Below are 27,660 nucleotides of genomic sequence, written 5' to 3'. Positions count from 1 at the left end.
GTAGTTAGTTTTCCTACTTGTTTGTTATTCCTTATTGATGTACTTACCTTATTAACCTTCCTATGCCTACCAGTTTTGAGGCACAAATATATGCAAATAGAAAAAGACATGCAGACTGCATTTGGGAATCGAAGACAGATTCTCTGCTTCCCTTTCAGATGCCTTGGTTGTATGCCAGCAGCACTTTTGTATAATAGCACCTATCTTATGCATACATAAATAGGAGTCAAAAAAGTTTTCTTCCCTCAATTTCTAGGAAAATTTGCACTTGTGGACCCCATCTATGTTGATGAAAAATGCCCGGTTTTCAGTTATGTATTTGATCCCATCAATTCCAAATTGACTGCACAACACGAACTTTTGCAGTAATTTTCTTAAACAAGGCAGGGGGGGGGGGGGGAGGGAGTAAAAGTATCTTATAGAGTATTTCATTTTAGGTTGTGCACAAGCGACTTTTAAATATGAGCCAAATTGGTTGGCCATGTGTGTGTCTGAGGTCTTCCCCTTGTGAGAGTGAAATTATTGCTTGTGTGGTTCTATATAAGCCCTAATCATGCTTATATTGCTATCACAGTCCCTTGTAAGGGATGTAAATTGAAGGCAGTAGAATTGTTCTATCGTCTGTTGCCAATGCTGGTTCTCTAAAATTCTTCAACAGCATTTAGTGAAAACATCTTCTTCTCCTCACCAAGAATTCCCCACCTAAGTTCACATAGTATTTTCATAGTTAACCTACAAACTTGGTTGACATCACTGCAGCATACCATTGGTACTGCATTCGATAAATGCAGGAACATTTTTTCTGTCCTTCAACATTAATTAACATTTATCCACATTTAAAGCACGCTACCATTCGTTTCATCAAAGAGAAATTTTGTCAGAGTCATCCTGAGCCCACCTACAGTCACTCAAAGATGATGTATGTCAATACACAAAAGATTCCACAGCAAATAGTATGAGATTGCTGGCCATAGGCTGGTCCTGACGGAGGTTCGAGTCCTCCCTAAGGCATGGCTGTGTGTGTTTGTCCTTAGGATAATTTAGGTTAAGTAGTGTGTAAGCTTAGGGACTGATGACCTTAGCAGTTAAGTCTCATAAGATTTCACACACATTTGAACATTTTTTTGCTGGCCATATGAGCACACACACACACACACACACACACACACACACACACACACAATTTTTCAGAATCTGTCATGTGGCATGATGATTATTCATGTATTTGCTTCTCTCCTTTCTGTGCTACAGCCAAACTAAGATAACATGAACTGCGTCTAAAAAATACAGAAACAGACAGCCACAGTACAGATTAATTATGTCAGTCACCTAGGCACACTAAAAGATTGGAAAATTATATTGCCTCAAAATCTAGTGCAGTTTTCATGTCTTTTGTGTTCCTTTGTGCCATCCATCATTCATTTGCAGGAGAGTCACTGTCTGACCTTTTCCCCCTAAAATTTCCATGTTCATTGATCATATGTGAGCTAATCCAGCAAGCTAAAGTAAGCATTCTTATCCTTTTCATACTATTTGTAACCAGACTGCACCTAATTAAAGCTTCTTATTTAATCCCAAGGTACAATGGTGAATCAGACAATGGAAGCATTGCAGTTCAACTCCAAAACACAAACACTTTCACTAGTAACAGAGAAAGTACCATCAGTCAAAGAAAATGAAGTACTAGTCAAAGTTGCATATGCAGGTGTTTGTGGAACAGACCTACATATTGTAGAGGTAAGTCTTCAAATTTATTTCTCGGTTTGTTAATGTTCAGAGAGAGAGGGAGAGGGAGAGAGAGAGAGAGAGAGAGAGAGAGAGAGAGAGAGAGAGAGAGAGAGAGAGAGAGCATACAATACAGGGTGCCTCAGGAGGAATGTTCAGTGGTCAGTGTTTGGGAATATGACAGGAATGATAATTTGAAGCAAAAAACTTTGTACGGACATATGCCCTATTGCAAATGGTTTCTGGGATAGAACACATTTAATGTTCATTGTTATTTATTTTCTGTATTATTCAGTATATTGTCAGGTTTACTCATGTACAAGTTAGTAAACATTACAACATGGTTTTTACAAAGTATCTGTTGAAAAATACATATTTTTAACACATTCACCTCTACGCATTATTGCACACATCACATTACAGGTTTTGTACAGTTTGCAATAAATGTTTGAATATCCCACTGTCAACTTCACTGTAATTATGCACTCTTGGGAGATCATGTGTTGCTTGCCTGAGAGTCCCTGTACATTCCCTAAGGAGGGCAACAGTGTCCATGATGTGACCAATCAGTTCATCTCACATATTCATCTTCTGTTTGTACACATCAGATTTCATCTAATCCCATAAACAAAAATCTAACAGTGTAAGGTCTGGCAATATTGGTGGCCAGTTAACTGTACTACTATGACCAGTCCAGTAGGTAGAGTAAGTATGGTTGAGATGTTCCCTCACATGTCTGGTAAAATGTGGAGTAGCTCCATCATGCTGTAAGTACATTGCAGTCTGTGGGCCAAGGAAACATCCTCAAAGCCAATCAACAAACAAATTTTCCAAAAAATGATGAGAAATGAACTTGGAAATTGTTTTTCACTGTAGCACATGGATTTTCCTGTGGCCATCAATGATTATTATGTGTGTTGTTTATTCCACTCTTTGTAAATGTGGCTTCATCAAGGAATAGCATTAATGGAAGCAAATGATGATTGTCATTCAACCAGCAACAAAATTCAAGTCATGTGTCATTATCACCAATGTGAAGATTGTTGAGATACTGTATGTGAAATGAGTACAAGTTTTCTGCATTTAATATTCACCATACATGTATTCATTGTACATTGGTACATGCAGAAAGTCTTCATGTGCAAGTAGTAGGGCTACATTGCATAATTTCAAAAATGTGTTTCTGTTCCTGCACAGGTTACTGAATTACACATTTGGATGAAAAATGGGTACTTGGAAGAATACTAGTTTCATGTGATGTGTGAGCACTCTGGTAAACATACTACAATCAGCAATTCTTCGACAGCAGCAGGAGCACTACCATCTCATAAGTTGTAAACATTTACCATATCTGGATATTCTTCATTGGTGTAGACATGTGGCATTTTGGGACAACTCATGTACAAACACAGTTAACTAATACTTTTCTTGGATACACACTCAGTCCCTGTCACTACTTCACTAACAACACACCATGGTCAACTGCAGGTTCAACAGTCTAGTTTAATGGCAAAAAATACACTCTGAGCAAAGAGGTTGAAAGCAATGAGGTAGGCAGAGCTCAGAATAAAATGTCACAGACGTGTGGTGGGAAAGACGTGTGTATGCTACTAGCCTAAAAGTAAATGTACATTAAACATATTCTATGTCAAAAACCATTTAGAATAGGCCATATGTCCATACCAAGTCTTATGCTTCAAATTAGCATTCCTGTAATAACCCTGAATATTTACCGTTCCTCCTGGGACACACTGTACAACAACAGTATTAAAATGAAGCATTGAAGGATGGAATTGCCCACATATGGAAAGTGAGCCAGTGCAGCCTACATGCTGAAAAATGTCTCAATACCTAATACACAGTTCTCTCACATTTTGACACTTCAAAAACCTTCCTATTTCAGTCTATTCCCTCCCCCCCCCCCCATTCCACCCATACCACTTCAATGTGTGTGTTGTTATTGGCAAATAAGAACCTAATTTTTTTCTGAAAAGTCAAAGGAATGTCATTGAACCCAAAGGCTAGAATTGTTCTACTATCAGCCATTATATTTGAAGAAATCCTGTAACATCTCTGACTCAAGATCTTAATCTTGCTCATTTAGAAATTCTTCATGCTAGCTCATCTCATTCACAGAAACTTGCTGGTATCAAACATAGGCCATCATTTGAGGAAGAAACTCTTGAGGATGCACATTTGGAGCACAGCAAGAAGAGCATCAAAACATTTTAGGTGTGGTGCTACAAAGAATGTTGGAACTTAAGTGGACTTATGAGGTAATGAATGGAAAGTTCTCTGCAGAATTGGTAAGGAAAGGAATATACAGAATACACTGACAAGAAACAGGGACAGGATAAGAGGACATCTGACAAGAAATAGAGACAGGATAATAGGAAATCTGTTAAGACATTAGGAAATAGCTTCTGTGGTAGAAGAGGGAGTTGTAGAGGGTAAAAACTGCAGACGAAGACAGAGATTGGAATACATCCAGCAAATAATAGTGATTTAGAATGAGATTTTCTCTCTGCAGTGGAGAGAGTGCACTGATATGAAACTTCCTGGCAGATTAAAACTGTGTGCCGGACCAAGACTCGAACTCGGGACCTTTGCCTTTCGCAGGCAAGTGCTCTAGAGCAGAGGAAAGGAATTCATGGCAGACTGCATAAAAGTAGTCAGAAGACAGATGATGTAAAAAGAAGTCTTTCAACTGATTGCTCTTGTAGCTGAAGATAAGTAATTAATATTTAAAGTCAGTTGTATGAGGCTTACAAGGGAACTTCACCAACTTGACACCTTATTTTAAGCAGAGAAAGTCACACTTGCAAGGTTCAAGCCCCAGATATCAGTCCTGTATCAAAATTTGGGGCATAATTCTGACAGTACACAGCTATGGTCCTCAAAATATACAGATTTTAAATGTTAGTGAACACTGATTGTTTGTCACTCACTCACTTTTTCATTCCTGCCTATTGTACCAATGAAGCTGTTCAACAAATGTGATATGGTGAAAGGGCAACCTCATTGTCATCATCATCATGTACAGAAACATCAGACATCAGTCCTATATCTTGTTTTATATTAAGCAACTCTTCATTAGTGAAGATGCCTGTGTGATTTCTGCAGTGAATTGAAAGGTACAAATAATAGCAGAAAGAGAGCCCCATATACTTTTGTTTGCCTTTTTACAACAGTTAGTCGAAAACTGCATGTAATGATGGTACCGGTGGTGACTTATGGGAGATCTCATTCTTTGGCATTTAAATACTGTAATTTGACCATCATTCCATACCACTCCTGGAATTGCCACACTATCACTCATTGGTTTACTGACTTAATGAACACATACTTTGTACTCACTCTTACTCACACATACACAACCACTGTCTCTGGCTACTGAGTCTGCTTTCAGCAGCCAGAGATAGTGGTCATGTGTATGTGATTTGTGCTTGTGTGAATATGTGTGTGTGTCCTACTTTAGAAGAAAGCCTTGTGGCCAAAATCTCAAATGTATAGCAGGTTTTTTGTTGTGCCTGTCTGCAACTCAACATCTCCTCTAAATGGTGGGTAGCAATCTATAGTTTCCATAATATTGTTGTGACACCTTGATCAGTTGATAAGAGACAAAATTGTGGCCCGTCGGACCACACTGCTGCCTCCACTTATATAGTTTCGAGGTTTGTATTCTTTGACCTATTTAAAATGTGTAGATTTTGTACCTTTCTGAGAAATGGCCTTTTGCAAGATATCTGACTTAAAAGTGTTCTTTGCATGTGGTCCTCTTTGTAATATTCACTCACAGTTGTTGAGATGAAACTGCAATCACTGACAGCAACAAATCCTGTTGGGTTGGAAACTAATTGTTATTGAAAAGGTATGTTTCTTGTCCCCTGTCCCTGTCCCTGCTGATTGGGATGCTAACAGCCACTGTTCTTACATCATGCAAATATTCATTGTAGATGCAGACAGTTCATATTTATAAAACAGATCAGGTAACTTTATTCATAGTGTCATCATATGTATGTCCAAACATGGTACCTCCTTTCTGCCATTCTGAAACATCTCCACACCAGCCCATGTTAGAGGTCTGATTGGGTACAGCCGTGATTTACACCAGAGTTGGAGGGTCACATGACTGCCTCATAGCAGCTCTTCTCCAAAGCGGCTATTATGCTCTTTTAAGGCGATGAATAATATTTTGCCTCGTTAGCATAGTTACTTTGGATTTTAGAGAAAACTCCATTAAGTTTGATGTGCCTATTTCAGTACTAATCATTTCACAATTAAAACCATTTACATATCTGTTTCTAATAACAATAAGAGACTTTCCTGCATTTTTCTGCTGAACAACCCATATTTTTTATTGACAAAGTTGTTTTGAAGGTGAACTAGTGTCAGTTAAGATAAATACCAAATATATATTTTTAAAGCAATTATAAACAATTGTATTCTCCACAGGGTTCCTTCCCATGCACTGATCAACCAGTGATCCTCGGTCATGAGTTTAGTGGAACAGTCACAGCAGTTGGATCTAAAGTAACTAATGTGAAAGTGGGAGACAAGGTAGCTGTTGATCCAAACAGGTAAGATCTGTTAATATTAAAACTGAAGTCACCTCCATACATTCAGCTATCATTAATAACTTTTCTCCATAAACTTACTAAAACACATCTGTGTCACTGAGTTTGCATGTTTGCAACACTTTGCAGTTAAAAAGTGAAATCCAAAAGCTACACTAATTGAGCATAGAAACAAATTATTGTGATTATGTACTGTGCCCCGGGGAAAGATAAATTAAACAGCCTGATTTTTTCTCTTTATAGGAAAGTTAATGGAATGATAACAATAAATTTGTAAATACCTTGATCTCCTAAATAGTCATACAATTATCAGTTATTATTACAGTTATAAATAAATATCTGAGGAGTTCTTGCAAGAAGAGTATAAAAGCAACCAGTATTAGAAGTGATAATAATAGTAGGTCTGGAAAAGTGTATAATATTATATTGCAATTAAGCTACGTCATTTGGAGAAATGGAATCATATGTGTCAAGAAAGATGCTGAATGCATTCATGATGGGAAGTCAGATTAGCCAGAATGGTAGCCAAAAGACATCTGATTAATCCAATTTCCATACAGGTGCTGCACGAACTCTGTATGAATTTCCACTCTATTATTTAATTCTCCTTCTTCCTGTGTGTCAAACTCTCCCCATCCACTTCTCCTTCACCAACTCACTTTCTTTGCACCTTTTCTCCATTTATTTCTTTACCTACCCTCTCTCCACCTCTCTTTCTCTTTGCCCATAACCTTTTCTCCACCTTTCTCAATATCTCTCTCTATTATTCCTTCATCTTACCTTTTCAAGAGTCCCTAACAATTATATGTTGCTCCCTTCTTCTTGTTCTGTTCTTTCCTTTGTACTCCTCCTCCCATCTGTACATATTTCTTTGGTCTATTCCCTGATGTAAATATGCCTGCCATCCTGCATGACATTGGACATTATACTAAGATATTTTCCTCATTCTGTCACTCTTGCTTTTCTATAGATAACTTCACCATTATACATCCTGTCTGTGTCTTATTTTGAATTTTGGTGTAATTTTTGGCAAATTGTGGAATTATATTAGATTTTAAATTGTGCACAGTCACATTCTCAAATTTATTCTTAGTTTTAACAACTTAACTCAGTTATATGTTTCCTTTTGTTCAAATCAAATTTCTTGTCTTTTATGCATTTATTATCTCTTAAGCTTGTCTTTATGCTTTGAACTAGCTTAAAGATTTAAAAAATCATAGTATCTAATAACACAGTAAGTCACATTATTGTAACTTAAAAATTGTAATATTAATTGTTTCTGCATGTGTGTGTGTGTGTGTGTGTGTGTGTGTGTGTGTGTGTGTGTGTGTGTGTGTTTGTGGTGTGGTATGGAGTGTGCATGCATGATGGTGTGCAGTTTGAAAAAAAGTTTCTTGCTTTTGTTATGGAATGCATCCCATTCTGGACTTCCTGTGCTACAGTTCTTAAAGAAACATTTTTTTTTTCCAGTGGTTGCAACACCTGTGGCCCATGCTCTGGGGGACAGTACCATTACTGCAGCACTGGAGGCATCAACTCAACAATAGGCATATACTGTAATGGTGGATGGGCACAGTACTGTACAGCTCCTGATACACAGGTGTACAAATTGCCAGAGAACATTGCTCTAGAACAAGGTGAGAGCATGAATTTGTACGTTATGTGGAGAAGAGTGGATTAGACAAATTGAAGATGAGGGTGAGCTGTGAAAAGCAAATAGTGAATAAGTTAAAAGGATTTGCTGCAGTGACATTCTAATAGTGCATCTGTTGTGTACAACTTTTGTTGTCATAGTGGAATTGTTGCAACTGCAATCACCATTTGTGTCTTGTTGCATTTTTTTTTTCTTTAAGTTATGATCAAGCATTATAAAATCATACAAGCAACCCTCATTGGTCAGTATTTTCAGCCAGTTGCTGTCCACCATCAATAAACCTGGAGCTCTAAGTTATTTATAATGGTTCAGGCATGATCACAGATTTTATTCCCAGACTACATTGATATGAGTTTCTCTCCAGTAAACTACAATGAAATTGTCATAAGAAAATTAATCTAAAGTCTATTTTTCTCACAACTTTGATCTTTGTTGATGAAGCTATTGTAATTTTTGTTACTTTTCTGACTAAAAAGAAATGTCAATTCCTCATCAAAGTGAGAAATTGTGTCTTGAAAAATTTTACTCTGTGGCTGAAGCTGTTCAGCTAAAACTCAGTTACAGCCTATTAATGCATTTCTCACAACCTGCAACTCTATTTGCTCTATGATCTTGAAGTAGATCTTTTATTTGTTTTGAGAGAAACCAGTACACAGTCTGCACAAGAAATGGTATAATATATTGATTTGAATAAATCTCATTTGTCTTTGATTGATCCGAGCTGCTCACAGACAGTGTAAATTGTTTCCACATTGCACTTTCATAATACATAACAAACTCTATCTATCATCCTAGGAACATGTGCCACAAAGTTCAACCAGTGTGGTATGGTTGTAAGTACTATTTTATAAAATAGAAGGTTCTGCAGTGGTTTAATGAACTTTGTGTAATACCCATTCATTCTAAGAAGAGAGGCAAGTTGTTGAATATTATATTTTAAATGTACCTAGCATCTTTTTGTTATGTATGTTGTGAGAAAACCATCTGTGCACTGCATGCCTCTTCTGCCTTCTTTCTCACTTGTGCACTCCACCCAGACAGCAGATATCAATCTGTGTGAATCAGTTTTCAATATGTCCATAAAAAGGTGTTTTTTATTGCCATACCTCATGACCAGATCATCCAGAGAGGTATTAATAATTATCTATCTATGATGGAAGTTTCAAAATTTCTCAGAATGGAACAGAAGGAAATGACTTACCTCAGTGAAAATTTTCTGTTTTTGAGTGTAGTCATTATGCATTCTCATGTGCTTGGTGCAGCAGTGTTCCAATGCCTTGATCCCAGCTGAAAAATTAGATTACTCTGGCCAGCAAAATACCCATCAACTTCAGCTGTCAGTTCTTTCTTTGAAAAGATTCTCCATCCACTGATGAAAATTTTTACACACACAAACACACACACACACACACACACACAGTTCATGTATTTTTTGCAATGGCAACAACATATATGTGTTGCTCACATTATCTTCATGAAAGACAGTTTTCTTCCTTGCCAGACCTGGCCTTTCTTCATGTATCTTTTGCTGTTGTTGGTCCAAGAGGTTAGCATAGTATCATCTAGCAATTTTATGGCCAATTGGAAGATAATATATCAGCACAAGCCTTTTCACACCCAGAAAACTGGCGCTTTGGCCCATCCAGGCAACCATATTGGCTTTGGTTTCTTTGGTGGTTGTGAATCAATATGTTTCCACTCATTTGACTGTTTATTTTGTCTATGGGGTATAGTAATGGGCCAAAAATTCATCAGTGTTCACATACCAGTGCAAAAAGATCTTGTTTGTTGCTCTGAAAAAGGGTTAAAGATTGTTTGGACATTTCCATTCCGATGCATTTTTGATCCTGTATTAATAATCACTGCAGCCACTTAGCAGATGATTTTCTCATATTCAATTCCACTTTTAATGTGTGACATTCCCATTTAGAGGACTTCCCTATAGCTTTAGCAACTTCTCACATTTTCAGTCAGCGACCCTCCATGACTGTTTTATACACAGTTCCAATAATTTGTGAAAGAATGGGACATCTTGGCAGGCCTCTATACAGATTATCAAAGTGATTCCGACCAAATTTCAACATATTTTCCCATTTGGCAACAACTGAATATGAAGGAGCACAGGCCTCTACTGTGTTTTGAAAATCAGCATTAATTTTTTGTGCATTCATACCTTTCTTTACAAAGTACTTAATCACTGCTCCAATCCTGATTTTTTTCCTTTCTTTTTTCCCCCATCTTCAGAGATCACTACACAGGCACAACAACAGAGATGTCTACATAACAGATCTCTATCCAGAACACTGACACATCACATGTTCAAACTATCTCATATCAACATCATGTATTTTACCATTTTTGAAACTTTTTATGCATTTCTTTGCATCCAAGGTCTTAATTGCTATGACTCCACATAATGAAGGCATCACCCTTATTTTCATGCCATACAATGATCTCAATTACAGTGCCATGTTTTCTGAAGTGTACATTAAGGGATTGAAGCACTAGAATAAGTAGATTTCCAAAAGGAGGAGGAGGGAGGAGGAGATTAGTGTTTAACGTCCCGTCGACAACGAGGTCATTAGAGACGGAGCGCAAGCTTGGGTGAGGGAAGGATGGGGAAGGAAATCGGCCGTGCCCTTTCAAAGGAACCATCCCGGCATTTGCCTGAAGCGATTTAGGGAAATCACGGAAAACCTAAATCAGGATGGCCGAAGACGGGATTGAACCGTCGTCCTCCCGAATGCGAGTCCAGTGTGCTAACCACTGCGCCACCTCGCTCGGTGATTTCCAAAAGGGATAACTATCAATGGCTCATGGAAGCACCTTACTTCGCTAACTTATTTACTTGCAGCTGTTTGAAGATTCAAGGTCTCTTAAAACCATTTATTACATTAAGTGGTGGTTATCCACTACAGTATTATACAGAGACAGTTGAAAACATGTACATCACTCTGTTACTGTTTGTTAGTACTGTGAATGTTCTTCTCTACAATCTGCATGTACCTATGAGAAGGCAGGGGTGTGGGGATGAGAGAGATATATATCTTATGAAATATCACTGTCTGCATTGTCTGCAGGTGTTAGCTGTGAAGTAGACCTCCCTTTATTCCAATATCTTGCATAGTGATTCATTAATAATATAGGAAGAAACTGTCATTTTCTGGGTGATGAATGGCTAAACTCTTTAAATGTGTAGTAGAATAATAATGAAACTCCTATAGCACTCTAAGGAGTATTAACTGTCACTTAACATATTACAATAATAAGTGCTTTGTCACCTGTTGCTTCATACAGAAAATAAAAGGGGTTTCACATGATTTTCTGTGATAAACACAAAAGGCTATATATAGGAAAGGCATATACCAGACTGAGATTCATTGAAAGAATCCTTGTGAAATGTAGTCCATTCACCAAGGAGGTGAAACTCATATTTGACTGATACTTGAGCATTGCTCATCAATTTTGGAACTGTACCATATGGGACTGATAGAGGAAATGGAGAAGATCGAAAGAAGAGCAGCATATTTCACTACAGGTTCATTTAGTAAGCATGAAAGTGTTACAGAGATGCTCATCCTGTAGCAGCCCTACCACAGAAATCTGTGAATAACAGAACTGCAGCACAGTCTCTTACCGTTTGTCCAAAAATTTTGCCAACAGTGTGAGGCAGATTGGCTTGAGGCAGACAGTATATTGCAAGCTGGGATCAATACTGTGCAGGCAGGATTCCTCAATCTGATTATGCTAGCCATGGGGCACGTGCATAGAGCTACCTTGTGCTCCCCACCAAAAGTGTACAGGTAGCTTATTTGACACCATTCATTTTGTTTTGTTTTCTCACATTCTCAAAGATCACAATGGCATGTGGAATGAGCAGGTAGCAGTTTGTTTTTGAGTAGGCCACAAGTCCATTGTTTTCGTATGGTCATGCAATTAGGCGACATGCTTACAACACTGGGGAGTATACACCCTCCAGAACCAGTGCTCAAGACCTGTGACATGTGAAAAGAGTGAACTATTTGTGCTAATGACAGTTATCATGGGCACATAATCATGAATGCAATGACATTTATATACAGAACTTATATGTCAGTTGCATACTCATTTGTGATGAATAAATGTATTTTTAGCAAACCAAATCTTTTTCAGCTCCTGTCAAAATTGCATCCTCCCTAAACAAAGTGCATGGGTGCAGCAAAAAAGCCAGATCATCACATGGCTCAGTTGTAAGCAGTTATGTTCACATATTCCCATTTCAATCTAATTCAAATGGCAGACACTGCAAGAAAAGCATTCTTCACAGAGTGTTTAGTGTTAAAATTCTGAGAGCTTAAATTGCTAGAATATTCAGCTAATATATTGCTTACTTGTACATACACTGAAGCACCAAAAAAAATCTGGTATAGGCAATACAAGATATGTGAACAAGCAGAATCTGGCACTGAGGTCAGCAACGCCTATATAAAACAACAAGTGTCTGGTGCAGTTGTTAGATCAGTCACGTCTGCTACAATGGCAGATTATCAAGATTTATGTGAGTTCAAACGTGCTATTTAGTCAGTGCATGAGCAATTGGACACAGCCTCTCTGAGGTAGTGATTAAGTGGGGATTTTCCCATACGACCATTTCATGAGCGTACCATGAATATCAGGAATCCGGTAAAACATCAAATCTCTGACTTCACTGGGGATGGAAAAAGATCCTGCAAGAATGGAACCAATGACAACTGAAGAGAATCGTTCAACATGACAGAAGTGCAACACTTCTGCAAATTGCTGCAGATTTCAATGCTGGGTCATCTACAAGTGTCAGTGTGTGAACCATTCAATGAAACATCATCGATATGGACTTTCAGAACCCAAGGCCCACTCATTTACCCTTGATGACTGCATGACACAAAGCTTTATGCCTTGCCTGGAACCATAAAAACTGACATTGGACTGTTGATGACTGGAAATGTGTTGCCTGGTCAGACAAGTCTCATTTCAAATTGTATCGAGTGGATGGATGTGTATGGGTATGGAAACAACCTCATAAATTCATGGAATCTGAATGTCAGCAGGGGACTTTTAAAATCAGTGGAGGCTCTGTAATGGTGTGAGGCATGTGCAGTTGGAGTGATATGGGGCTCCTGATATGTCTAGATGTGACTCTGACAGATGACATGTATGCAAGCATCCTGTCTGATCACCTGCATCCGTTCATGTCCATCGCGTATTCTGACAAAATTGGGCAACTGCAGCCAGACAGTGTGACACCTCACACATCAAGAATTTCTACAGAATGTCTTCAGGAACACTCTTCTGAGTTTAAATGCTTCTGCTGGCCACCAAACTCACCAGACATGAACATTAGTGAGCATATCTGGGATGCCTTGGAGTGTGCTCTTCAGAAGAGATCTCCACCTCCTCGTACTCTTATGCATTTATGGACAGCCCTGCAGGATTCGTGGTGTAAGTTGCCTCCAGCACTACTTCAGACATTAGTAGAGTCCATGCCGTGTTGTGTTGCAGCACTTTTGTGTGCTTGTCGGGGCCCTACATGATATTAGCCTGGTGTATGAGTTTCTTTGGCTCTTCAGTCTATATCTTGTAAAAAAATCATGAAGATAAAATTAGAGAGATTCAAGCACACAGAAACTTATCAACAACTGTTCTCCCCATATGTCATTTATATCTGTAATGGAAAGAAAGGAAGGGGGGTGGGGGGGGGGGCAGGGTGAGTACGGTACACAGAGTGCTTTTCATGACACACCATGAGGTGCTTTTGGAATGTAGATGTAGATATATAATAAAGAAAGGAAAACTGAGAGAGGACAAACATCTGCTAAAAAAAATGTGCTGCTAATGGTTCTAATTGGTGCCATAATTGCTTTGATAAACTGTAATGGAAAATGTAGAAATTTTAGAGAGATATTCACAGTGAGCAACATCTACAGTAGAAATATACTGTAACATTTTCACACTATTTAATTAAATGATTATTGGAAAACATTATGTATTGTTACAAAACAAGAAAACAATATGGTGTAATTTCATGATACTACAGTAAATGACAGTGACAGTAGCAGCCTCTAAAAGAAGAAGAAGAAGAAGAAGAAGAAGAAGAAGAAGGGGGAGGAGGAGAGCAGAGTAGTGTAAATACTAAATTTCTAGCACCCAGAACCGAGGAAAGATTCCAGTGGTATGAAGAGACCAAAGTCACCTTGAAAAGAGATTGATGGAGATAGCAGATGAAGGATGCATGGAAAGAGAAGGACCTAAAATGATGTGGGCAGACTGCATTTGAGAGGGAAAAACAACTGTCAGAGGACAACACGCAGGACCAAGAAGAGTAATGGTGGGAGAAACTTGCCATAAACATTGACCCTGTGAAGATATGGAAAGACGAAGACAAAGAAGAATATGAAACACAGATTTGTTTCTTTTGTGTAGCGTCTCTCTTATAACACGTATGGTATTAATTGACTTCCTTCAGTGATACGGATCAGATCTGTTTGAGTGTTATATTCTCTTATTCATCACACTCCTCAGAAGGAAAAACTTGAAACTGAAATTTCCATTTGCATTTTTTGAACATGTTTATATGACATTCCATCATAATTGTTTTACTCGGCTTAATTTAGACATAATAGTACCAGAAATTTATGTAATGACTAAATATAATCACTCAGAATTGATACTGAGTTGTAGATAAATGTAAATATGGTAGCTCAGCCAACAAACACAGTTTGTTTTGTGTGTGTGTGTGTGTGTGTGTGTGTGTGTGTGTGTGTGTGTGTGTGTGTGTGTGTGTGTGTGTGAGATTCCGTGCCACCACCGTATGGTGAATGATTAATTTATTATTCCATTTCTCGTATTCTACACGATTTCCAGTATTGTATTAATAAATAATTATGGTAATTACTTTTTCAGGTGCATTAACAGAACCCATATCATGTCTGTCCCATGGCTGGGACAGAGTTCAGCCCATCCCTGTGGGCTCTAGTATCCTTATCACAGGAGCTGGCATTATAGGCAACTTATGGGCATGCCTACTCCACGTTCAAGGACATCGAAAGGTTACAATAAGTGAGCCCCTAGAAGACAGGCGCAAAATTGCTGAAAAACTTGGTTAGTAATGCCCGGTAATTTATTTCACAGTATCCAAAGTTCAACATAATTTTTTTTATTCAGTTTTGTGGGCAGAGACTACTGTTTTAACAGAGTACTTGATAGAAAATGCATATGCATAGATAAATGTCAGAGAACCCCTAGAAACAACACTTATGATGGCTGGTGTACTTGATCAATGGTTATTAATCCAAGTTGTGGATTGTAATGTTTCAGGATATTTGTAAACATTCCAACACACTATTGAAAAGCTGTAGATAGGAGATGCTCATGAATAATTTGAATAAGGATAAATGTAGTGGGAAAGGGAAACTGTGTGTTTTCCTTTCTTGTATCCAGTGAATGTGGAGCAGTGGTGGAGCCAGCAAGAAGGGGACCAGTAAAAATGGTGTTACAACCACTGGGAGGCATTTGTCCAACGGTGTAGCAAGTGCCTGTATCTGAGAGCCATGGACTAAATGACGCACCAACAAGGATGTAATGAACAATTGCAGAGTGGTATTTGTTTTCCTGGTTTTTCTCTCAGGTCCTACTGTATGCATGTACAGATGTTTGAATGTACTCAAGAGAGTGGTATTACCATAGAAATTGTTAGTTGTGTTGTGAAAAGTAATAACGAAAATGTTGGGCAAAATATATCCCTGTTTGTGAGAAGAGTGGCTATTTATTTAGTAGTGCAATAGAGAGAACTGGTGTACGCGTTCCAAGGATTTTCATCGCAGTTGGATGGATAGGGAAGTGGCATGGGAGGACCCGGACCACCAAAAAAGAAAAACTATTCTGAAAAGAGAGGATAAAGGCAATACTACTTTCATCTGGTGGTGTATTGGGGTCAGCACAATACTGCCCTGTTATATCAGCCAGGGATACAACTTCCCACTAGCACTGGTATAAGATCCACCACAAATCTTACAAAATAAACAACAGCAGGAAAAGAAGGAAAAATACACCCCAGGGTCCACCATTTTTTAGTCAACACCTTGTCTCACAGGATATGTAATAAGCAGTAAGTTAGACATGCAGATCAATTTAAATGTTTTTTATACCCATCACAGTTTTGTAGAGTCTACATGAGTCTCTTTACAAAGTTGTGTATATATGACTGAATGTGATGGACAAGCCTGGTAGAGTTCTGGAACTTATCTTCTGGTGTTTGCTTCAATACCCATCTTAATTATCTCCAGAACAGCCTAAGATGATCCAACATGTTAACAATATAACTCTGATGTCAGATGAGTGAAAATAATGAAGTTAAATAAGACTAGCTTTGAGATTTGTGTTACCTACATTCAGTATTGCTTTTGAGCAACTTACTGTGAGAGGTGCATTTTGTAGTACTAAGCATCTGCAGGGAGTTTTTGTTGGACATGTTCAAGCAGGATCTACAAAACTGAAATGTAATAGATACTAATACAGTTGTAAGTGAAGTGAGGTGGACCAGTTGTTAATATACTATTCAATGCTAGTGGCAGGAAAATATTTCTATTGTATTGCTACAAAACAATCAGCCTATCTTCATGAACTGGATAGTTTCTAAACTGTATATGATTATTTACTTTTGGGACTATGAGCGAGCTAGAATTCATTGCAAAAAATGATGAAACCTAGATAGGGCTTGCCATACTCCACTAAAGAAATTATTTCCTAACAGCTTAATAAAAAATGTAGATGCATGATCTAGTGATGAAAAAAATACATAGGAAACATTGTCTACAATTCTGATCTCCCATAAAATTAAATCAATAATACAATAAAAGCTTTCAATCAAACTTTAATAATGAATATGTCCACTGTGCACAGGAATACAAAACTCCTCAGAGTTTTTGCTGGCTTGATATGCTCTGTTTGGATGAGCATTATAATTCTCAAGAATGTTTTCCTGATTTTTCCTCAGCAAGCACAACAGTCAAAATACATTGTTCTGTACCTCTGAGTTGTCATGGCCTTGTATAGCACTTTATTAAGCATTGTTTGTCCTGCAAGAGAGAGATCCATGCCTGAATCACTCAAATTACACATTTTTAGTGATCATTGTCATCTCCTCCTTGACCAGACCATAGAAATTGTCTGCATGGAGTGGTAAACCCAGTTCGGCAGCCATGCATCTTAAAGTACCCACTTCCAGGATGGGGGAGACATGCTGGCGCCAGTTCAAAACTGCCCAGCATATTGACAAAAAGGGTCAGTGTGCTGGCTAGTCTGGATGTGGTTTTGAAGCAGCTTCCCACGTCTCATTAGGTGAATACCAGTCTGATACCAATGTGCCACCTCAGATACAAGCTGCAAAACACATTTAGAAATTTTTTTCAAATTGCACACAGAATTTCCTCTAGATGTAGATAGATTGGGTACACTGATTTGATCACGGGGCGTGAGAATCAGACTGATGATCTTAGATGTTTAATTTCCCTAAACCTATAACCAGGAGCCTTTTGGAGCAGTGAAGTTCATATAGTTTGGATGAACCAGAATTCTTCCAATAGCTTTATATTTTCTCTAATATTACATTCTCTCAACGTTTATCAAATCAGGAGATCATACAATCATCCTGAGTGATCTCCCCATTTCTAAGGCCTTTTCATATTTATCTTACATTGCATGGGCTATCAGATAGAAATATATACTTTTAGACAGGTCTAAAGCTTTCCATGTCATATTTCCCTTCTTTAGGTCATAAATGCTCAGAAGCATGGAGTGTGTTCATGGAATCTAGGTAAGTATGTCATAAAAAGAATTCCTTCACTAATCCAGTGCTCATAATTGATGCCAGTGTAATTTTTATCTGTGTAATAAGAAGATAACAACAAAGCATTTGACTGTGTAATTGTTTCAAAAATGTTTCAAATACTAGGCTTTATGTGAATACCAGAGCATCATACATAAAGGTAATCCGAAATCTGTACAAAAAGTAAGAAGCAACAGCAAAAATACAACAAGGATACGAAGAAACTTTCAGGAAAGGTAAAGGCATCAGACAGGAATGTACAGGGTGATTACAATTAAAGTTAAACTATCAAACCACTGTAGAAATAACACCACTGGTTAGAATGACATCAAATTGCAATGGAATATTATCAGAGAAGGGGAAAAATGTATGGCAGAAGAAAAATAAATAGTTACAAAATGTAGCAGTAGATGGTGCTGTAAGCATCATAATTTAATAGTGGCTGACTGCAAATGACTAATGAATCATACAACAATGCCTAACATGTAGATCTTACATTAAACAAACTGTACTACTCAGTGTGCATGGGTGTACAGGTGTGATACTTTTAGTTATGTAAGCCCATCCACCACGGCAAGGTCATATCGCATCAGATGGGAAAATTCGATTTTTAATTGTCCTGAGGTCAAAAACTCCATAAAAAGCATCACTCACGTCAGTTTTTAATTGTCCTGAGACCAAAAACCACATAAAAAGCATCAATCACATAGGTTTTTAATTGTCCTGAGGCCAAAAACCGCATAAAAAGCATCAATCAAAATCAAATCGGATTATTAATTCCATCTGACAGGCACAAAACATGTTCAATATGGTGTCCACCATTTTCTGCAACAAGTTGAAATCGAGAAACAGCATGTTCCACAACTGATCAAACTGTTTCCAGAGTCATGTTCAGAATGTGTTGCACAATGCATGCCTTCAATGCAGCTAAGTTTGCAATCAGGACACTGAACACAACATCTTTCAGATAGCCCCACAGCCAGAAGTCACATGGGTTAAGATCAGGTGATCGGGACAGCCAGGCTGTAGGGAAATGGCAGCTGATAATTCTAGCATTTCTGAAGTGGTGCTTCAGCAGCTGCTTAACTGGATTTGCAATGTTCAGAGGGGCACCATCTCACATAAAAATGATCCCATCCACACATCCATGCTGTTGGAGAGCTGGAATGACAAGGTTGCACAAGACACTCCTAGCGCTTACCAGAGATGGTACAGGTAACAGGACCGGAAACACCTGTATCTTTGAAAAAATATGGCCCTATGATAAATGATGCCATAAACCCACACCACACATGAACTTTTCAGGATGAATTGATACTGGTTGATTTGTGTTGGATTTTCTATTGCCCATATTCGACAATTCTGTATATTGACATATCCTGTCAGATGGAAGGGGGTTTAGTCTGTTCACAAAATCTTCCACAGCCAATCGTTGTCCACTTCCATGTGAGCAAGAAATTCTAAAGCAAAGGTCTCTTTTGCTGGCAGGTCAACAGGAAGCAACTCATGCACATGGGCAATTTTGAATGTATAACAAAGAAGGGTGATTCATAGGATTTTACACACCGTGCTCACGGGTGTGTCCAACGTTCGAGCAATTCTCCATGCACTACATGTTTGCAACCACCACTCATCTCCTCCTGCATTTCTGTGGCCACTGCTTCCACTGACGTAAATCAATTCATTTCCTCCATCTATCAGGTTGTACACCAAAAGAACCCGTCTTTTCGAGTTTCCGGATCATTTTCTCCAGACCCACAGCAGTCATCAGACCAATGCCTTTTTTCAAACCCTTCAAAGTCCACAACTTCTGTACAGCAATGTGTGCACAGCCATAAGTATTGTTATACAGCTTTACAAGCAGAGTGCGATCCTACATTGAGACAGTCATGTCGAATGTCGCAGACTCAAAAGAAGGAAAAGCTGTGTATCCAGTGTGTTTATACCAACTTCAATGGGTCGTGCACATGACAGGTGTTTTCATTTATGTATCCTGACACATACAGTGCCATCTGTTGATCAATTTTAACATTATCTTTTTTATTCTGCTATACGTTTTCCCCCTTCTCCAATGATATTCCATTGCAATTTGACGTCATTATGATCAGTTTTGAAAGATTAACTTTAATTATAATCACCCTGTATATTATCTCCATTTCTGATATAGTAAGAACAAACATGATTTATGGTGCCAAGAGGCTGACCCAGGTGGGCTCTATAAGTGAGCCTGTGAACTGTATGGATGCGCGATCTCTGAAATCATGCGCATCATGAGTGAAGGTACATCATTCCTCCCTTCTAGTTGGTGGTAAAACCACATACATACATAAAAACACTAGCCACAGAAAAATAAATGATACAGAAATTTGTATGGTACAGAGAAAAAAAAAATGATACCAAAAAAAGCACTGGTACTGGAAAAAAAAGCACTGGTACTGAAAGAACACTGGTACCATGGAAAAAAGGCACTAAACTCACAAGGAATGGAGATTATCAGTCATGGAAAACACCAATGATGGGGCTGACATCCATTTGACCACCCAATGACAGCAGCTGCTGCAGCATGTGGCAGGCAGGCACCAGTGAACAGGAAGAGAAGTGATGAGGGAGCAGTTTGGTGCATCATCCCCCCTCTCATGAGAGGTTAATGGATCTGATCATGATAACGAGAGAGGAAGAGAGCCCACCACTACAAACAATGTGTCCAGAACGGTAGCCAAAGGGTTATAAAGAGCAACCGACGACGTGTGATCCACGATTAAATGGAACTTAGAACCATACGAGAAGACGTGGAACTTCTCGAGGGTGAATACAATCGCTAAAGTCTCTTTTGCAGTCTGAGAATACCACTGCTGAGTGGGATTTAAAGTCTTAGAAGTGTAAGCAATGGGTCATTCAGACCCATCCATGTATTTGTGCACCAACACTGCACCAAGACCATGCTGAGGCCAACACGAGATGCTGACACAGCTGAAAAGTTACCAGACAGGGGAAAGACTGGATCTTAGATTTAAGCAAAGTGAATGCTCAGTCACGAGGGGGACCAGAAAAAAGGCTCATTCTTACACAAAAGTGTGTGCAGGGGCTGAGAAACAGTGGGTGCATCCAGTAAAACTTATGATAGTATGAAATTTTACCTAGAAGTGCTTGCAGTTCCTTAACAGAAGTGAGCCACAGCAAAGCTGCAATTGTGTCAGCATGATGACTGATCGGCTTGACCCATGAATGAGAGACCTCAATATCTAGGTACTAAATCGACAGCTGAAAAAATTGAGATTTTGCAAGATTGCACTTGACACCTGCAGACTGCAAAACAGAAAACAATGATTGGAGTTTGGTATGGTGGTCTTCAGTGGAAGAACCTGAAACAACAATATAGTCCAGGTAATTGCAGCAGCCAAGCACAGAGGCTGTCAGCTGTTCTAAGAAATGTTGAAAACTTGCGGGTGTGCTAGCGACACCCAAAAGCAACCATTGATATTGGTATAGGCTGAAAGGTGTACTGGCAATGATAAGTTGCCCAGTGGCCTCATCCAAGTGGAGCTGGAGTTATGCTTCTAACAAATAAGCCTTGAAAAAGTAGTGGCCATCTGCCAATTTTGTGAGCAACTCATCATGGCAGAGCAAATGGTATGTATCTGTCATGGACTGTGCATTAATCTCGACACTGAAGTTACTGCAGGGTTGAAGCTTACCCATCGGCTTCTTAACAATGACCTATGGTGTAGCCCATTCACTTGAAGAAACAGGCTAAATGGCATTGAGAAAATGTCAAATGGTCTAATTCGGCCTTGACAGACTCACGCAACATGACTGGCATCTGCCACACCCAAGAAACATTAGAACGGGTGGACTCTTTCATGGTAATGCAGGCCTGAAAACTGATTTCACAATTAAGACAAGGGGAGAAGAGTGACAAAAACAGAGCAGAAGGATTCCAGCTGTTGATACAGAACTCAATCTGACATAAAATTTACCTCAGCAGCAATGGAGAAATCAAAATCATTAAATGCATCTAACCCAAACAAGTCTCCGGTATGGGAATGATCCACAACAAGGAAGGTGAAAGGGGAACAATATATAATTGACATAGGATCAAAATCTGCTGTTTATTGTAGCTAACCTGTGTGAGGGGAGGGGAGCCCAAGTCCATGTATGTTTTTGGGTTTACTAAAATCACTGCAGCTCCTGTGTCCACTCGCATTTTTAGCATTTTATTAAACACACACATGTCAATAAACAATTTTTTTGGGGAGCTGGTCATTGTAGAGATACAGTTTATGTCCATCGGTACTACTGTGTCCATCACATTTGAAGAGGAGCTACACACTGATGTAATGTGCCTTTCTTTTGACATTGCAAACAGCCCAACACTCAGGGCACACAGCATGCTCATTTTGGAAGAAGCAATATGGGCAAGACAGAAGGGGAGCACATGACCACTGTTGTGACAAGGCCTATTGCTGCTGTGGCCATAACTGATGCTGCCTCATCAAAGGCTGAGTCAAAGGTTGTACTACTGCAGCAGCTTCCCCATCATCCTGAACACTTACAGCATGCTTAACAGGTGTTGATTGAACAACTTCCAACACCTCCACCCATGCAGTAATCTGATTGCCTGCGGCTTGTGACACTTCAAAGGACTGTGCTGTATAAGCAAATTTGTAAGTGCTGGATACTTACATTGAAGTGCTTCTTCACAGACTTCCCTATTCAGGGTCAGACAAATAATAACATCACACTCCATATGATCAGTATAAGATTCGTGATGGGTACTAGTGACAAATTTACGATGACAGCTCAACCCATGTATTTCTGAAGCATAGACTTTGTCAGATTGGCTTAGGTGTTTCTGACAACATTAAAATTCCACACGTTTCAATTCCATGGGTTCTGTCACAGTAATAGATCGAGAAAAGCTTGTACATTTCATCAAATGATAAGCTGGCCATATCATGCTAAGGTGCAGGTTGGCACAAGTGATACATGCACAGAAAATATCAGGAAAGAAAGAAAGCCCTACATAGGTTTATATTGCCCATACATAAAGACCTGGAAATTTTGGTGTAATCATGTCTTCTAGGAGTCCCAATCATCACATGCCAGAAAGGGCAATGATTGCATTGACAGAAGAGTAACCTGCTGTGAACATGCAGATGCCACTTGACTGAGAGTGGTGGTGAGAGCCTGCTGTTGTTCTGTGAAAGCTCGCTGCTGGGCATTGATATTCTTCTATCAAGATGTTTGTTGGGTTACTTAGCACTAACACTAATATGCTATGGAAATGTAACCCTCACTAGTCGCCAAGCTTGTTACAGTAACAACAAATGTGATTTATGGAACACAGTATTTTATAGAGCCATCATAAGATACAATTAAGTACAGGTTGCACATAGCACTGAACACATTGAATGGACAACAGCAATACTGGCCAAGCACTAATTTGTGAATGCTTAAATAATACTGTTTCTTTGGCAGCTCACCAGAGTGCACCAGAGGGGTGACCCAGGTGGCTTCTATAAATCAGACTGTGAACTGTATGGATGCATGATCTCTCAAATTGCGCGCATCACGAATGGAGGTACATCAGTTTCTTTTCATGTAGTATGGTAATTAAGTAATGAACAGTCATGGAAACTGGAATTAAAATTGTCAGGGTGGGGGTGCATTGAACCAACAACTTAAGATGTGCAGATGACACGATGCATACAGCAGGCAGTAAAGGAGACATTAAAACTATGATGAAAGTGAAAAATTTGGCCTAGGGCTAAGTTTGAAGAATTTGTTGTCAAAAATTTTGTTTTCTTTAAATTTAGCCCTAATTTGCAGTAAATATATATATACACTCCTGGAAATGGAAAAAAGAACACATTGACACCGGTGTGTCAGACCCACCATACTTGCTCCGGACACTGCGAGAGGGCTGTACAAGCAATGATCACACGCACGGCACAGCAGACACACCAGGAACCGCGGTGTTGGCCGTCGAATGGCGCTAGCTGCGCAGCATTTGTGCACCGCCACCGTCAGTGTCAGCCAGTTTGCCGTGGCACACGGAGCTCCATCACAGTCTTTAACACTGGTAGCATGCCGCGACAGCGTGGACGTGAACCGTATGTGCAGTTGACGGACTTTGAGCGAGGGCGTATAGTGGGCATGCGGGAGGCCGGGTGGACGTACCGCCGAATTGCTCAACACGTGGGGCGTGAGGTCTCCACAGTACATGGATGTTGTCGCCAGTGGTCGGTGGAAGGTGCACGTGCCCGTCGACCTGGGACCGGACCGCAGCGACGCACGGATGCATGCCAAGACCGTAGGATCCTACGCAGTGCCGTAGGGGACCGCACCGCCACTTCCCAGCAAATTAAGGACACTGTTGCTCCTGGGGTATCGGTGAGGACCATTCACAACCATCTCCATGAAGCTGGGCTACAGTCCCGCACACCGTCAGGCCGTCTTCCGCTCACGCCCCAACATCGTGCAGCCCGCCTCCAGTGGTGTCGCGACAGGCGTGAATGGAGGGACGAATGGAGACGTGTCATCTTCAGCGATGAGAGTCGCTTCTGCCTTGGTGCCAATGATGGTCGTATGCGTGTTTGGCACCGTGCAGGTGAGCGCCACAATCAGGACTGCATACGACCGAGGCACACAGGGCCAACACCCGGCATCATGGTGTGGGGAGCGATCTCCTACACTGGCCGTACACCACTGGTGATCGTCGAGGGGACACTGAATAGTGCACGGTACATCCAAACCGTCATCGAACCCATCGTTCTACCATTCCTAGACCGGCAAGGGAACTTGCTGTTCCAACAGGACAATGCACGTCCGCATGTATCCCGTGCCACCCAACGTGCTCTAGAAGGTGTAAGTCAACTACCCTGGCCAGCAAGATCTCCGGATCTGTCCCCCATTGATCATGTTTGGGACTGGATGAAGCGTCGTCTCACGCGGTCTGCACATCCAGCACGAACGCTGGTCCAACTGAGGCGCCAGGTGGAAATGGCATGGCAAGCCATTCCACAGGACTACATCCAGCATCTCTATGATCGTCTCCATGGGAGAATAGCAGCCTGCATTGCTGCGAAAGGTGGATATACACTGTACTAGTGCCGACATTGTGCATGCTCTGTTGCCTGTGTCTATGTGCCTGTGGTTCTGTCAGTGTGATCATGTGATGTATCTGACCCCAGGAATGCGTCAATAAAGTTTCCCCTTCCTGGGACAATGAATTCACGGTGTTCTTATTTCAATTTCCAGGAGTGTGTGTATATATATATATATATATATATATATATATATATATGCCATAAAAAAGTAGTTTCCACAGTGAGCAATAAGAAGAAGAGTCAGCTTAATAATCTGTCACAATTAAATTCAGCAAGCTGCTAAAGGAATGGAAATTGTCACTATCAACCAAAATAAAAATGACTAAATCACTGAAATTTTGATCTTTCCTGTAGTCTTGTACAGATGTGAATCATCGACAATAAAAAGAAATTGATTCCAAGAAAATCTATTCTTTTAAGATGTGGGTTTGAAGAAGAATCCTGAGGACTTTGTGGGCTGAAAACAGAAACAACTATTCTGAAAGAAAATAAAGCCAAAAAATCTTATGAGACAAAGTACTGAAGATGACATTACATTGCATTGGGCATATAACAAGAGCAGAAGACTCACTAGAAAGAGCTGTAATGCTCCGAAGAACTGAAGGTCAAAGAAACAGAGGAAAACCAAGGAGAAGGTGGACAGAAGACATCAAAGAAAGCATCAGAATGATTCTGGAAGAACTTAAGACTAAAACACCATCCAGGAGGAAATGGAAAGAGATAGTTCATCATGTGATGAAGAGTTGGAGGATACTTGATGATCCTAACAACAATAAGAAAAATGTGTTTTTATAATTGACTGCCAGAACAGCTATGTTATTACACCTGCATTGTATCTTCATTTGCAATAGAGCAAGAGATGTATTTAGAGCAGTCACTAGTTGTTTAACATGCCAAATAAAGATCTGACTCATGAGTTATTTACAAGTGACAAATAGTCAAAAATCCAAGAACTCTCTGGGAATTCAATAAATTCACAGAATTATGGGAGACTCTAGGGGAAATTGAACTGTTTTTTGGCAGAAATAAATGTTCTGAGTTTCTTATTACAAATAGTTCTGAGATTCTGCTTTAGAAACAATGTGGAACTGAGTAAGAAAAAGTGAAATGCTTTGAATTGTCGTAATGTTTGTTGTTAGATCACATCTGCATGTCACATCCTCACTGCGTGTGTGAACCTTCACAGAGGTTGCAAGAGCTTATAATTTACAGAATTGTTGATGAAACTGCAAATCCCAGGTGAACTTGAAATAATCACTAAAAGTTGAAGTGACAATTCAAAAAATTTCAGTTGTTGCCATAAAAAACTAGTAGTGTGAAACTTGTTCTCACATACACTAAAATATCATTCAGGGGAATCTGGATAGGGAAGCTGGTAAAACCTGGTAATCTCAGGGAATTTGTTAATGAAACATCATCTGTATACTTCATCAAAATTTTTCAATTGTACTCTCTTTTTCAGGAACTGGATTTCAAGTTGTTAGCCCAGCTGAACTGAAAAAGCAAAAAGAGAAAGATCCAGAATTTGGTTTTGATGTTGCTATTGAGTGCAGTGGTAATGGCAGGGCAATGGAAGATGCTCTCTGGATGCTCAACTGTGGAGGAAAACTGTGTGTCTTTGGTGTTGCCTCTCCAGACACAAGAGTAAGGTAAAAAGCTACATGTAAATTTCTTGCTCTTTACTACAAATTAAATAGTTATTTTTCTAAAGATACTGTGATCAGCATTTCTGAATTCTGCTTCCATTGAAAGACTTATGAGCTATGCACACACTACCTTCAAGGGCTGACTACCATCTTTGTTTCCTATCTTTCTCCTCCTTCAGCTGTGGAAATTTAAAACAGTTGATGAATATTTTTGGTATTGTGAAATGTCATGAAAATTGGATTTGGCATGGAGGAGCAACATATTTTAAGCGAGGAAGCCCTGTGTTATAGAAGTCTGAATTATTTGAACCCTGTCCATCGAGTCACTGTAATAAGTAGCATTACTAGTTCTATATTACTACAAGAAATCTACCTTAAAGAGCACTTTGTAGAAAAAAATCTGTTTCCAGAACTTTTCTGTTTGATGTACAAAATCTTAACACCTCTCTAGACTTCTTGATACACCTATGATCTGTTGTGTGGTGGTATATCTTGGTCTCGTCACAGGTTAATAAACAGAGATACCTCAAAGGAATGTAATATATTTTGTTTCATAATTTCCTAATAGAAACTAATAAAATGTAGTCCCCTCTCATCAGTCAGTGTTTCAGTATTCTCAAAGTGGTTTGGACCTTTTGTACTAATTTAAATCTTTAAAAAAATGCAGATATGTTTTATACTTGTTTTTTTGATAACATCAATTGTTGAAATTTTGTATGGAACCACATTTTTTCTCTTGGTACAGCTATTTTATATGTGTGTTTAATAACATCACTGCTCCATATTTCTCACATAATCTATACCATATATAATTACATTTATATCCTTGGCGCGCTTCATAATAATTTACTGTGCAGTGTCCCAACGGGTTTCACTCTTCTCAACACTAAAAATAATTGAGAAAGAAAAATATTCAAGATGACTGCATGGTGGAGAACTTCAGTGATGACCATCCACAGAAATGCTCCTTCTCACCTGTGTGTCATTGTTGGACTCAGGGAACAAACACTGATGAGCCAACACACCATAGTCCAATCAGTGATGACAAGAAAAGGTCAAATGCAAGAAATACATTATGTAGTCACAAATTTTCGTACAGTAGTAGGAA

General features: G+C 39.3%; 1 protein-coding gene across 1 annotated transcript in view; it reads left to right on the top strand.

Annotated features, from left to right (window-relative positions):
• Nucleotides 1-27,660, top strand: part of LOC126101133 (uncharacterized) — a 58,762-nt gene that overhangs the window by 14,520 nt on the left and 16,582 nt on the right. Inside the window, exons 2-6 of the mRNA XM_049911816.1 lie at nucleotides 1,580-1,737; nucleotides 6,181-6,305; nucleotides 7,773-7,939; nucleotides 14,875-15,072; nucleotides 26,369-26,555. Of these exons, the coding sequence (XP_049767773.1) occupies nucleotides 1,585-1,737; nucleotides 6,181-6,305; nucleotides 7,773-7,939; nucleotides 14,875-15,072; nucleotides 26,369-26,555 (830 nt within the window). The 5' untranslated portion in view covers nucleotides 1,580-1,584. The remainder of the gene's footprint in view (nucleotides 1-1,579; nucleotides 1,738-6,180; nucleotides 6,306-7,772; nucleotides 7,940-14,874; nucleotides 15,073-26,368; nucleotides 26,556-27,660) is intronic.

Source organism: Schistocerca cancellata, chromosome 9, assembly GCF_023864275.1.
Source record: "Schistocerca cancellata isolate TAMUIC-IGC-003103 chromosome 9, iqSchCanc2.1, whole genome shotgun sequence".
Lineage (NCBI taxonomy): Eukaryota > Metazoa > Arthropoda > Insecta > Orthoptera > Acrididae > Schistocerca > Schistocerca cancellata.
The sequence above is the reverse complement of the archived record's forward strand: the minus strand, read 5'-3'. Positions and strand labels throughout refer to the sequence as shown.